This window comes from Lagenorhynchus albirostris, chromosome 7 (genome assembly GCF_949774975.1).
Source record: "Lagenorhynchus albirostris chromosome 7, mLagAlb1.1, whole genome shotgun sequence".
NCBI lineage: Eukaryota > Metazoa > Chordata > Mammalia > Artiodactyla > Delphinidae > Lagenorhynchus > Lagenorhynchus albirostris.
This window is the reverse complement of record NC_083101.1, coordinates 32,049,325-32,062,227: the sequence shown is the minus strand read 5'-3', so window position 1 is coordinate 32,062,227 and position 12,903 is coordinate 32,049,325. Positions and strand designations below refer to the sequence as shown.

The 12,903-nt window shown below is 36.1% G+C and overlaps 1 protein-coding gene across 8 annotated transcripts in view; it reads left to right on the top strand.

Annotated features, from left to right (window-relative positions):
- STX17 (syntaxin 17) overlaps positions 1–12,903 on the top strand; it is an 85,020-nt gene that overhangs the window by 55,185 nt on the left and 16,932 nt on the right. For all 8 annotated transcript variants that reach the window (XM_060154748.1, XM_060154747.1, XM_060154741.1 and 5 more), the window contains exons 5-6: positions 5,706–5,821; positions 5,900–5,950. In XM_060154748.1, the coding sequence (XP_060010731.1) occupies positions 5,706–5,821; positions 5,900–5,950 (167 nt within the window). The remainder of the gene's footprint in view (positions 1–5,705; positions 5,822–5,899; positions 5,951–12,903) is intronic.

The following is a 12,903-nucleotide window of genomic DNA, read 5'->3' as shown; positions in this document are numbered from 1 at the left end:
CCATAATGATGCAGCTGAATGTTGTTCTTACCATGTAGTGCAAACCTATACTTTATGTTTGTGTATAGAGAAACTGGGCCTTATAAGTTCCCTGAGATTAAGGAGTCATCTACCAGACATTGTGACAGTTGTGATGACAGTAATAAAACTGATAATGTTGGATTTTCTTGTAAGAGTCACTGGCATCAGTCTCTTTTGCTATTTAGGTTTTTTTTTGTTGTTGTTTTGTTTTTTCGGTTTTTTTTGCGGTAAGCGGGCCTCTCACTGTTGTGGCCTCTCCCGTTGTGGAGCACAGGCTCTGGACGCACAGGCTCAGCGGCCATGGCTCACGGGTCTAGCCGCTCCGCGGCATGTGGGATCTTCCCAGACCGGGGCACGAGTCCACGTCCCCTGCATCTGCAGTCGGACTCTCAACCACTGCGCCACCAGGGAAGCCCTGCTATTTAGTTTTGAATTGCTATCACCAGCAATTCCTTAGCAAACAAAACTTTTGAGTTCTATTTAAGTATTCTAGCTTTAATTTGCATTTTAGTATTGCATTGTTTGTGTTCCTACCAGTAGGATTGTTTGGGCTCAACAAGTTTGGGTTTATATGTCATCAGAGGAATTGGGTCATTATTAGAAAAAGGTAGTTTACCCAGTTTGCTGGCAATTAACTTTCTCTGTAGGGAGCTGACTGGTGTTAAAAAAAAAATGTTGGCAAAATTTGAGGAAGCATGTGTACGGAGGAAGTGAAGAAGATTGGGGCAGAGCCAGAGGATAAGGGAGAAGAAATAGGTGAAATTTGTTTTCCAACTCTGTTGGTTCTCAAACTTCTCAATTCATGGAATACCAAATTAGCTAAAGAACTAATCACTTGCCACTGAGAGAAACTACAAAATTAACTCTCTGCATCTAGTGCTGATTTAATTGAAACAGTCATTCTATTTATAAAATCAGATACCTAAATTATACCTAAAACAGTGTGTATAGTTTCAAATTCTGAACTGTCTGCTGGTCAGATTGTGCTTTGACTTTGAATCCATTGCCAACATTAGCAGTTCAAATTAACTGTCTCACCCAATGCCTGAGTATTTCACCAAATGTGAAGTTTCTACTAGGTTGTGTTAAATCCATAAATATTATTAACAAGTAATTGAGAGGGTGGGAAAGAAGAATAACGAAAAGAGAGCAACTAATACATAAGACTTTAATAGTGGGGTAAGAACTGGGTTTGCTCCATGTGTGGTCTTCTTCTAGCTGTAGACTCTTTTCTGTCATTCTACATGTTTTTATACTGTGCTCTCTGTTTTTTTCTTATTTTTGCTTTAGGTACTCATAATAGTAGTGACAGCCTATACAGAAAATATGTTTGATTTGCACAGAAATTAATGCCTTAAAATACTTTTTCCTTTAAAAATTCAATCTGATTATAAATAAATTGGTTGGAAACATCAAGATTCAGGAGCAATGTTGCCACATTTCCATGACTGAGATCAAAATACAAAAATAGTTTTTCATTTATAGATAGAAATAACAAGTAGAATAGAATGTTTTATGTTCTCTGGAGAATGAAAGAAGCTTATTAAGTTTAGGGGGAAGCTGTGATGATTTTGCTGTTTCTTTTGTCCAGATTCTGAGAGTTCCTAAAGCAAATCTTCTCTGCCGATCTTGCCTGATCTGAGAAACTCCCTTCTTTCTCTCCTGTGTGTCTAGTTCATTTTTAGCATATTGCCTCCCACCAAGAGAAGTGATGAGCCTACACATTTGTTTTGTATTTAGAAAGGTGTATCAAGGCATACAGAGCAAACCAGTGCTTCTCTCTATCTTTCTTTCTTACTCCCCATCCAGCACACACACTTCATCAGTGCAATAGAAACAGAATCTTATTACATTTTAAACAAATATTCACAAAAGGAAAGAATCCAACCTTAAAACTGCTGGGAACTTCAGACCAGCATATTGAATTTAATGAAATATTAGATATTATCACAGTACATATATACACTTGTATTGAACAGTTTTGTAAATCACGTAGATGCTTTTGTATATTATTCAGAAGGTGTGTTTTGTATTGGTTTTAATATTCTTAAAAATTCTCCTCTGCAGCTTAGTTAAGCCATGACTTAGAAGTCATCTTATTTCAATGGGTAGGTTTATGTAGATGATCAGTAAAATAATGTCACTATGTTAAAGCTGTTAGAACATGAAAGAATTCAGGAAATGCTTTTGAATTAACTTAGATTTATAATGGAACTTTTTCTAATGTAGTAAAATTTAGTAGAAATTCCTTAAATATGTCTTGTAATTCTTACTAGAGTCATTGCCCTTCGTGATGTATGGAGAAAGGTGGGGGGGCAGAGAGAGAATATGTTTAGACACAGAGAGAAAGGAGGAGTCTTATGTCCATGTTATTAAGCTTATTTTTCACATGAATTAAAAATATCTTAATGTTTATTTGAGTTTATAGTCAATAATATTTTATAAATAGAATTTGAAAAACACTGGTGAGTGATACGTATAGTCCACGTGCCCTTTACACTTGCAGTTGTTTGCAAGTGGATGGAACTGAGATTGTTATGTCCTGTAAAACAACAGCAATTTTGACTTCTGTGGACAGGATAAGAACTCTTTAGCCATCTTTCCTGCAGCTATAATCTGTCTCTGTGTTTTGCCTCATCATGTCTGTAGCAACTTGTAAAAGTTCAAAGTCAATGGATGATCACTGAGATATAGTGATTTTTAATACAAGCTGGAATAAATGAATTACGGAAGTTGTAGAAATTAAAAGATTCCTTTCTCTATTGTTAGTCACGCCTCGAATTGATTAGTGATGTTTCAAGTTGTAAGTTTACAGCAGGATTTTCCATGGAAGAGAACAGATTTCTTTGTTCTAAGACTCCATTTGAACTAAGATGCATACGCAGTTTGGTTTCAAGTGAAACATAAATGACTTAAACATTTTTTATTTTTTCACTGAGGGAAATCTTTTGTGTTTGCTTCAAATGTCAAACATTTCCCATCCCTTCATTTTTTAGGTCAAGAATTTATGTAATCACGATAATAATAATTATTTTGTTATACATCCTGGCATATTTCATTGGAATCTTCTCTAACAGAACGAAGATTATGCCTTAAAAAAAATCTTTTGAGTGTTGTTATGTTTATAAAGTTCTGCTTTACATTTGATCTGTTAATGATAACAGTTATCATTATTCATCATCCTATTAAAGAAGTTGGGAGCTCTTATTACAAAAGCAATATTAAGTAGAAGAAAGATCTTAAATTAATTAATTACTTTGAGAAGTATTTTTATGTGATAACTTAAGACAGGGTAAATAACTCTTTTAAGCATTTGTAAAAATCAGAGCTTTTAAAATGTTGGATATTTGCTATATGTTGTAATGTAAAACATATTTTGTATTTGAAGTTTTTGCTCTTCCTTTAAGGTAGGGAAATGTACTCATTTCAGTGAAGATTCAAAATTAAAAGAACACTGTCAATTCTAATAAGCCTACAAATTAACGTTTAATCAACTGACTGTGCCCTTCCTAAACAATTCAGATGGGTTTTTTTCCTCAAGAGGTAAAACATTCTCAAATTTTGAAAGTAAAATAGTAATGCAGTTTTATAAAATACCACTTTTATATTGTATGTCTTTTACTTTGTGCTTTGGCAAGACCAGACTGCTGATTTTATATTAAGCTATATTGGTTGTTGTTTTTTTTTTGAGGACCTTTTTCATGCTGGTCTCTCCACCTAGAATTTATATTCCTATCTTCTTAGGCTAGTAGGAAAGATCACCTTTTTTAGTTTGGTGCACACCACACCAAACTAGGTCAGATGCCACCCCCAGCTTGAAACTCCCATAAATACTATATGTATCTATATTTAGCTAGATATCAGTGCACTCTCTTATTGTTTTAGGATTGTCTCTTTGTATGTCTTCTCTGCTAGAATATAAGTTCCTTGAGAGCAGATACTTTGTATTCACTTTTTTTTATCCCTGGTACTCAACACAATACATAATGGGTGCTCAGAAAATATTAAAGTGGTAGGTGTTTTGAGCTTGCAGTAAGGAAGACAAAGGGAAGTAGACCTTCACATCTCTTCTTTCCATTTCCACCGCCACTATCCTAGAGCACACCATCATCATTTTGCACCAGACACATTGAAAAGCCTCCCAACTGGTTTTTCACTCTTTAAGTTTTCACCTTTCAACTCCATCCTTAATCTGTTGTTCACACTACAGCTGTGGTTACCTTTCTAAATCTGAAATCTGATTATGGCACCCTCAGCTTCCCATCTCCCACTCCTTTTAAAAGTTCCAGATTGATCTTAAGAGAAAGACAAAACTCTTTAATATAGTTTACAATGCCATAAATGATGTCATCTTAGATTTCCAGCCTCAACCTTTGCTTTCTCTTGTCATAGTCTATGCTTCAGTTATACTGACTCCTTTCAGTTCCCAAACCTATGCAAATATTATTCTCCCTGGCCTGAATACTTTCTCCTTCCCCCTCTACCCTTGCCCCAGTTCAGCTATATAATTTCTGTTCATCCTCAGGCTTCAGCTTCAGAACCTTCTCAGACCACTCTTCCTCCACAAGTCTAGGTTAAATACCTTTCTTTGGTGCTCACATAGCATTCCATGCTTACCCATATCATAGTTCTTATCAGACTATAGTGAGCTTGCCTGTTAACATGTCTATATCACACATTATATAGTAAGTTCCATTAACAATAGTGGCAGTAGCAGTGACAGTAATAGTAACTATTAACCACTTGTTCTTAATAGATAAGCCAGCCACAGTGCAAAATAAATACCACCTCATTTTACAAATGAGGAAAATCAGTCAAAGAGGTGAAATACCTTCCCAAGTCAAAGAGCTAGTAAATAGCCAAACTAGGATTCTAACCCAGATCGTTCTGACTAGGCCCATACCCCTAACCACTATGACTTGGAACTGTTTTGTGATTTACCTTAGCACACTGATTGGCATATAGTAGGCATTTTATAAATATCAGCTTAATGAATGGATTGGTAAAACCAATAGAAGGAAATAAGAAAGACTTGAAAGCGGAGTTTGGAGTATAAATTAATTCATCTTTATAACAGTGTTTAATGAGGAAAGCCTTAATGGGTTGATGACTTTTTAAAATCCAGAAATGACATAGAAGCAGTGGAGGCATGGGCCAGAAAAATTACTCTGAGGAGAAGGGTGGCAATATGTACAAAAAGATACATATGGTAAGAGATGTTAGTTTGATGACAAATTTATTGTTACCAAAAATGACTGATTTTCATTGCTAAAAATACATCACTTCCCTACTTTTAAAATCTTGTGAATCTGATGTTTATTACTAAAATAGCCAAAGAAATGTTAATGATTTAGCAATGAAAAGTGTTAAACATATCTACTGGGTATCTCTTCATAGAACATTGGCCAAATAGAATAGTTCTACTTTGTGCTACTTCCACATCTAGCCCTAGTTATTCAGATTGGGTAAGTTGTATCTGTAGCAATTTTTTTAGATGACTTCGTAGAATAATTAAAGAAAAAATATTTGTTAAGTAACTTGCCCATAGATATATAATCAATTTACTTTTAGCCTGAATTCTGTTAGTAAGCATTTCACATGGTAGTTGTTTTATGGAATTGATTCATTCTACCGTCTTTCTAACAAAGCAGATAAACTCTAAACATGAGGCTATGTTCATCCAGGAACATTTCACACTGCTGAAGATGAAGCTGATCCTCAGAGTATGACTCAGATATATGTGTTGCCTGAAATTCCTCGAGATCAAAATGCTGCAGAATCATGGGAAACCTTAGAAGCGGTATGTTAAAAATGATTTTCCTTTTGGTAGCTGTGAGGCATGAAAGTAAGTAACTTCCTCTTTCTCTTTCTTTTTAAGGACTTAATTGAACTTAGCCAACTGGTCACTGATTTCTCTCTCCTAGTAAATGTAAGTATATAACTGTTTTTGGCTCAGAGATGTTAGATTAATAGGATAAGAGACTTTTATCAATCACTAGGCTTCTGAGCAGAATTTTAATAGAATTTACAATTTTTTAAAAATTAAGGATCTTTATTCTTTTTTTTAAAATTCATTAATTTTTTATTTTTGGCTGCGTTGGGTCTTCGTTGCTGCGCGCGGGCTTTCTCTAGTTGCAGCGACCGGGGGCTACTCTTCATTGCGGTGCGCAGGCTTCTCATTGCAGTGGCTTCTCTTGTTGCAGACCATGGGCTCTAGGCACGCGGGCTTCAGCAGTTGTGGCACGTGGGCTCAGTAGTTGTGGTGCATGGGCTTAGTTGCTCTGCAGCATGTGGGATCTTCCCAGACCAGGGCTCGAACCCATGTCCCCTGCATTGGCAGATTCTTAACCACTGTGCCACCAGGGAAGTCCCGAATTTACAATTTTTAAGACTGGTATTGAGCCATGGACAGAAGTCTAACTGTCCTCAAATCCCAGTTCAATTTAAAAAAAAAAATTATTAAGCACTTTTTACACAAAAGGTACTTGGTATTGGGGTTCTGACAAGGTTGGATATAGAAATAAATGAAGCCTGCTGTCTGCCTTTAAGGATTTACAGTGGGTGGCCATAAGCTTGGACTCACCCAAAACTGAAATTTCAAGCATTATTGTTAAATGCAAAAATAAGGTGTGAAAAGAAGTATTATTGGCTCCAAGGAGAATTGTTTAATTCCAAGGGAGGGAGCCAGGGATTGTGACATAGAAGCATTAAGGATAGTGTCACAAGATAGGTAGCATTTGCTTGAGCCTTGGAAAATGAGTAAAATTTCCACAGGAGGGAATGAGGGGGTGCATTTGAAGACATCTAAACAAAAACATGGAGTAAAGAAGGGTATAGCCTTTCAGGAATGACAAGAACTACAGTGTAACCAAAGCATAAGATACCATGGGCAAACCAAGCAAGGAGATTGAGATGCCATTGAAGGCCATACCAAAGAATTTGAACTTTACTTTGTAGGTATCAAGGAGCCAGTAGATTTTTGAGCAGATTAGAGTGATGTGATAGCCTGTGCTTCAGAAAGGTCACTGTTAGCAGTGTGAATAATAGCCCTAGGGAGGAGGAGATTATAGGTGGAAGGACCTTAGGAATCAATTGCAGGAGTTTAACTGAAAGCATGGCAATACAAGTATAAAGATAAAAGACAGCTGAGAGGTATTTCTGGGGTAGACTTAGTAGGAATTGGAGGAAGATGGAAGAGTCAAAGAAAATAAACATTAAGGCTTTATTCTGCGTAACCGGGTAGCCAGTGATACTATTAACATAGACTAGGGAACATAAAGTAGATTTGGTGGGAAAGATAGAACAGATTTTGTCATTATTTTTATAAGTTATTCTTATTTTTCCTTCCCAGGAATTGTGGGAAGGGGTGTGTGTGTGTGTGTGTATACGTATGTATATACAGGTGCAAGTCTGTTTCTGCGTATGCTTCTGTCTGGGTTTAGTTCATTGTTCTTGATCAAACCATGATTTAGGGGTTGTACATCTTTGAGTTATGGTTTCCCTGACATCTGGCTTTAAATTAGAAGAAGTTCCTAGATCACACAATCTCAGAATTGTCCTTTTGGAAAGGACTTAGGAGGCCTACTAATCTAATCCTTCTACTCTTGCACCAACTTCTCAAATAGATGATCTTTTGCCTATTTTTGAACAATAACAGTGCAGGGATACAACCATTCCATTTGGAGTCTCTAACTCTTAGAAGTTTTTTCTTATGTAAAGTAAACTCTACCCTTAATAACTTTCCTCTAGTACTTTTGCCCTCTGGAGCCATATCCTGAAAAAGTTTGGTCTTTTTACCATACAAAAGTTTTTCACCACAGCCAACATAATACTCAGCGGTGAAAAGCTGAAAGCCTTCCCACTAAAATCTGGAATAAGACAAGGATGCCCAGACAAGACAAAAATAAAACATATCCAAATTGGAAGAGAAGAGGTAAAATTGTCAGTGTATGCAGATGACATGACACTATGTCGATGGGCATTTAGGTTGCTTCCATGTCTTGGCTATTGTAAATAGTGCTGCTATGAACATTGGGGTGAATGTGTCTTTTCACATTACAGTTTTCTTCAGATATATGCAGAGGTGTGGGATTGCTGGATCATATGGCAACTGTTTTCAGTTTTTTGAGGAACTTCCATGCTGTTTTCTAGAGTGGCTGTACCAATTTACATTCCCACCAGCAGTATAGGAGGGTTCCCTTTTCTACACCCTCTACAGTATTTGATATTTGTAGACCTTTTAATGATGATCATTCTGACCGGTGGTAGGTGGTACCCCTTTGTAGTTTTGATTTGCATTTCTCTAATAGCGATATTCAGCATCTTTTCTTGTGCCTATTGACCATCTGCATGTCTTCTTTGGAGAAATGTGTTTAGGTCATCTGCCCATTTTTGGATTGGATTGTTTGTTTTTTTGTTATTGAGTTGTATGAGCTGTTTTATATTTTGGAAATTAATCCCTTGTTGCATTGTTTGCAAATACTTTCTCCCAATCCATAGGTTGTATTTTCATTTTTATTTATGGTTTCCTTTGCTGTGCAAAAGCTTATAAGTTTGATTAGGTCTTGTTTGTTTATTTTTGCTTTTATTTCAATTGCCTTAGGATACTGACCTAGAAAGAAAACTTTGCCACAGTTTATGTCAGAGAATATTTTGTCTGTGTTCTCTTATAGGAGTTTTCGGGGGTCAGTCTTGCATTTAAGTCTTTAAGCCATTTTGAGTTTATTTTTGTGTATGGTGAGAGGATGTGTTCTAACTTCATTGATTTACATGCAGCTGCCCAACTTTCCCAGCACCACTTGCTGAAGAAACTGTCTTTTTCCCATTGTATATTCTTGCCTCCTTTGTCGAAGATTTGACTGTAGGTGTGTGGGTTTATTTCGGGGCTCTCTTTTCTGTTGCATTGATCCATATGTCTTTTTTTTTTGTGCCAGTACCACACTGTTTTGATTACTGTAGCTTTGTAGTATTGTCTGAAGTCTGGGAAGGTTATGCCTCCTGCTTTGTTCTTTTTCTTCAGGATTGCTTTGGCAATTCTGGGTCTTTTATGATTCCATATAAATTTCAGGATTATTCGTTGTAGGTCTGTGAAAAATGTCATGGGTAATCTGATAAGGATAATATTAAATCTGTAGATTGCCTTGGGTATATGGCCATTTTAACAATATGAATTTCTCCAATTGAAGAACATGGGATATCTTTACATTTCTTTGCATCATCTTCAGTTTCCTTTATCAGTGTTCTATAGTTCTCAGCTTTCAATTATTTCACCTCCTTGGTCAGGTTTATTCCTAAGTTTTTTTTGTTGTTGTTGATGTGATTTTAAAAGGGATATTTTTTTACTTTCTCTTTCTGATATTTCATTGTTAGTGTAAAGAAATGCAACAGATTTCTGTATGCTAATCTTGTATCCTGCTACCTTGGTGAATTCATTTATCATTTCTAGTAGTTTTTTTATGGAGTCATTAGGGTTTTCTCTATACTACTCAGCCATAAAAAAGAATGAAATAATGCCATTTGCAGCAACATGAATGAACCTAGAGATTATCATACTAAGTGAAGTAAGTCAGAAAGAGAAAGATACCATATGATATCACTTATATGTGGAATCTAAAATATGACACAAATGAACTTATTTACGAAACAGAAACAGACTCACAGACATAGAGAACAGACTTGTGGTTGCCAAGGCGGAAGTGGGGCTAGGGAGGGATGGATTGGGAATTCGGAATTAGCAGATGCAAATTATTATATATAGAAGGGATAAACAACAAGGTCCTATTGAATATAGTTCCCTGTATAGCACAGGGAACTATGTTCAATATCCTGTAATAAACCATAATGGAGAGGGAAAAAAAACAAAAAGTTTTTCACTTCTTTGAGATCAACATTATCCTTCCTAACCCTACCACACCTCAGCATATTTTCTTCTCTTAAGAACTCTTGATTCTCTAATGTGTTCTTTCTAGAATATGATTTCTCAGCTTTTCAGTACTAGCAACTTACTCTGCTTGTTTTCTAGTTTGTGGATTTTTTTCTTGGAATGTAATGCCTAAAATTGAGTACAGTAAATTGTTAAAAGCATTTTCCTTTTTTAAATGCTTCTAAATCAGAAGCAGCAAAATGTTTGAAATTTCTGAATTAGGTATCTGTATAGTGTGTTAATATATTTGCATATAAAAGGGAATAATACACTATAAATCCCAAAATATTTGTTGTTTTTACAATCAAGATTTATTCAATAATTGTAACTCATAATCTGATCTAATGCAGTTTGTAAAATCTGTACATAGTTTGTAAAATCTGTGTGGTTACACAAATATTTACATTTGCCAAAAGTCATCGATATGTACATGATAACATGGATAAGTTACAGTGTATGTAAATTATACTTCAAAGTTGATATAAAAAACAAACTAAACATGTACAAAGTTCTTCTCATTCAAAAGGAATACATTTCTCTTCCAATGGAATAGGCACATGAAAGGGGAATTAAGGGTTTGTGGCCATTTAACAAGTTGTATTTCTGATTACATTATGTAAGCAGCTCCTAGCCCCTAATCTGAGGAAGATTTGTGCAGGAAAACTTTGGGTATAGCCATGGCTGTAAACAAATGTCCTATTTATAATAGTCTGTGTAAGGACATGAGACAGAATGCTATTAGGCAAAAGCTCAAGGGAGAACCCCTGATTACTGTTCCCAGGGTGAGTGAGTTCTCATGACCACATTGTCAAGCACTCAACAGAAACTCCATTTAGACACCATATGATTTGGGAACATAACAAGAGTGACCACATCCTCTCATTATCATCACATGGTCATGATAGTATCTAGGCTAATTAACCATGTATTTATGGAGTGCTTTCTATGTGCATAACACTGTGCCAAACTCAATGAAGAATAGAGAATAGTATAAAAAAAGAACCTATAGTTTAGTCAAGATAGTTACACAACATTGTGAATGTATTTAATGCCACTGAATTGTACACTTAAAAATTGTTAATTTTATATATATTTTTACCACAATAAAAAAGTACTTGCAAAGCCATTGAGAGATCCACATGTGGTCCAATACATGTTAATAAATTAATATCTACTAGGCACCCTGCTTTTTTCTTCAACCTTATTGCTCAAGTGTCCTCTTCTATTCCTGTAACTGTGGAACCAACCCTATTTCTAGTCAAGGGGAATTAGAAGAACTCTGGGCCATTCGCTCAACAGCACATCACCACTGCTACTAGTCCAGTTTTGTCTCTACCTTTTGTCTTATTCCTTATGGCTCTTATAATCAAGTTTTAGTCCCAATGCATAAAACTGGGTTGTAATAGATTAGATCAGATTCCTCCATTTATTACCAATGCGACCTTGAGGATGTTAACAACACTAGCTTTGTAAATTGGTGGGAAGACTCCATGAGATATTTTCTACTATTTCCCACTCCCTTCCCTACCACACTGACCCACTGCATTCCTTCTTTTGTCCCTCCCTTATTAGATTCCCTCTTTGCTTGGTATTCTGCTTTGCCACCACTAATACCTTTAGACATTTTAGTGCTATGGTTCCTATAGTCCCTTTCCTATTACTAAAATCTCCTAATGTCAACACCATACTTACCTACTCTGTTTATTGCCTACTGTAGGACAGTATACTCTGCCTGTATCTCATAGTGTTTGTTTCTGGGCTTTTCTTTGTATATGATTGCATGTTAATTAAGGCATATAGATTATGTATCTTTGGAGTTCAGAACCAAGATAGCTCACTTGGTTGGGATCTAAGACTAAAGCTGGCCTTGAAAGCTGGCTGGAATTTAGAGAGTGAAGAATAAAGGAGCATACCTGGAATTTTGGCATTAGCTTCTTAAACCTGTAGCTTTCCAAGCACACTGATTAAACTGTACAACTACCAGCAAGGGAAAAACAATTCTTCATTAGTTTTGACTTCAAATGCCTAAATTGCATTCTACTTGACAAATATTAATAAATCACATTTTTTCAGACTCTTAGGTGCTCCTATAACTACTTATTAAGATTCTGTTATTTTTTTCAGGCAGACAAGGAAACCTAATTCAGTGTTTCTTAAAATCCATAGACATATTCTTAGAGTATTTCGAGAGTTGTTTTCCTTTAAAAAGGAAAAGTCTATACATTACTCTAGTTTGAGAAAGCTACAGAGTCTCTCATAAATGGTTTTAACTCATTGTTAAAGGGATGTTGAGAGCATATATGAGGTGCCAAATGTTAAAAAGGAAGTTTAATGGTTGTCAGATTTGGGAGGCCTAGGAGATGAAAGCAAACATAAGCAAATCAGAAGCAAAAAGGGACGGCTGGTAGATAGTGGTGTGTAGGCTTCTGAGCTGCCACTGTTGTTAGGACCTTGGTGTGGTGTACCAGGATAAAGTTATGTATGTATGGTTTGGCCCAGCATAAAGAGCCAAGGTCATAGTGGACAAGTGGTGACCAGATTCAGCTCTGAATGGAGTCTAGTTTGGCATTCTATGGACAGTGATAGACAACTCTGACACCAATTTGCTGCCTAGCTATAATTGTCTAACTATATCACTGAGTCCTCCTTACTCAAGGAATAGAATTTGAAAATATGGGCAAAATTTGAGATTCAAATCAAGCAAAATAGGGGAAGAAGAAAGTATAAAAAGAAAGAGGGCCAACTGTTTGTTGATCCCAGGAGAGGGGCTGGTCTGTGCTTTGCTTTACCTCCATGCCATTATTTAAGCAAGCTTCCTGATATCAGTAAATATGTCTTTACAGGTGTGGACTACTGTCCAGGGTGAGATAGGCTTTATCAAGTACTGGTGATTGCGGTGATGGGGAATATTACAGTTCAAATAATCAGTGATCTCAGGCTTCATTTTGTTTTGTGGTCCT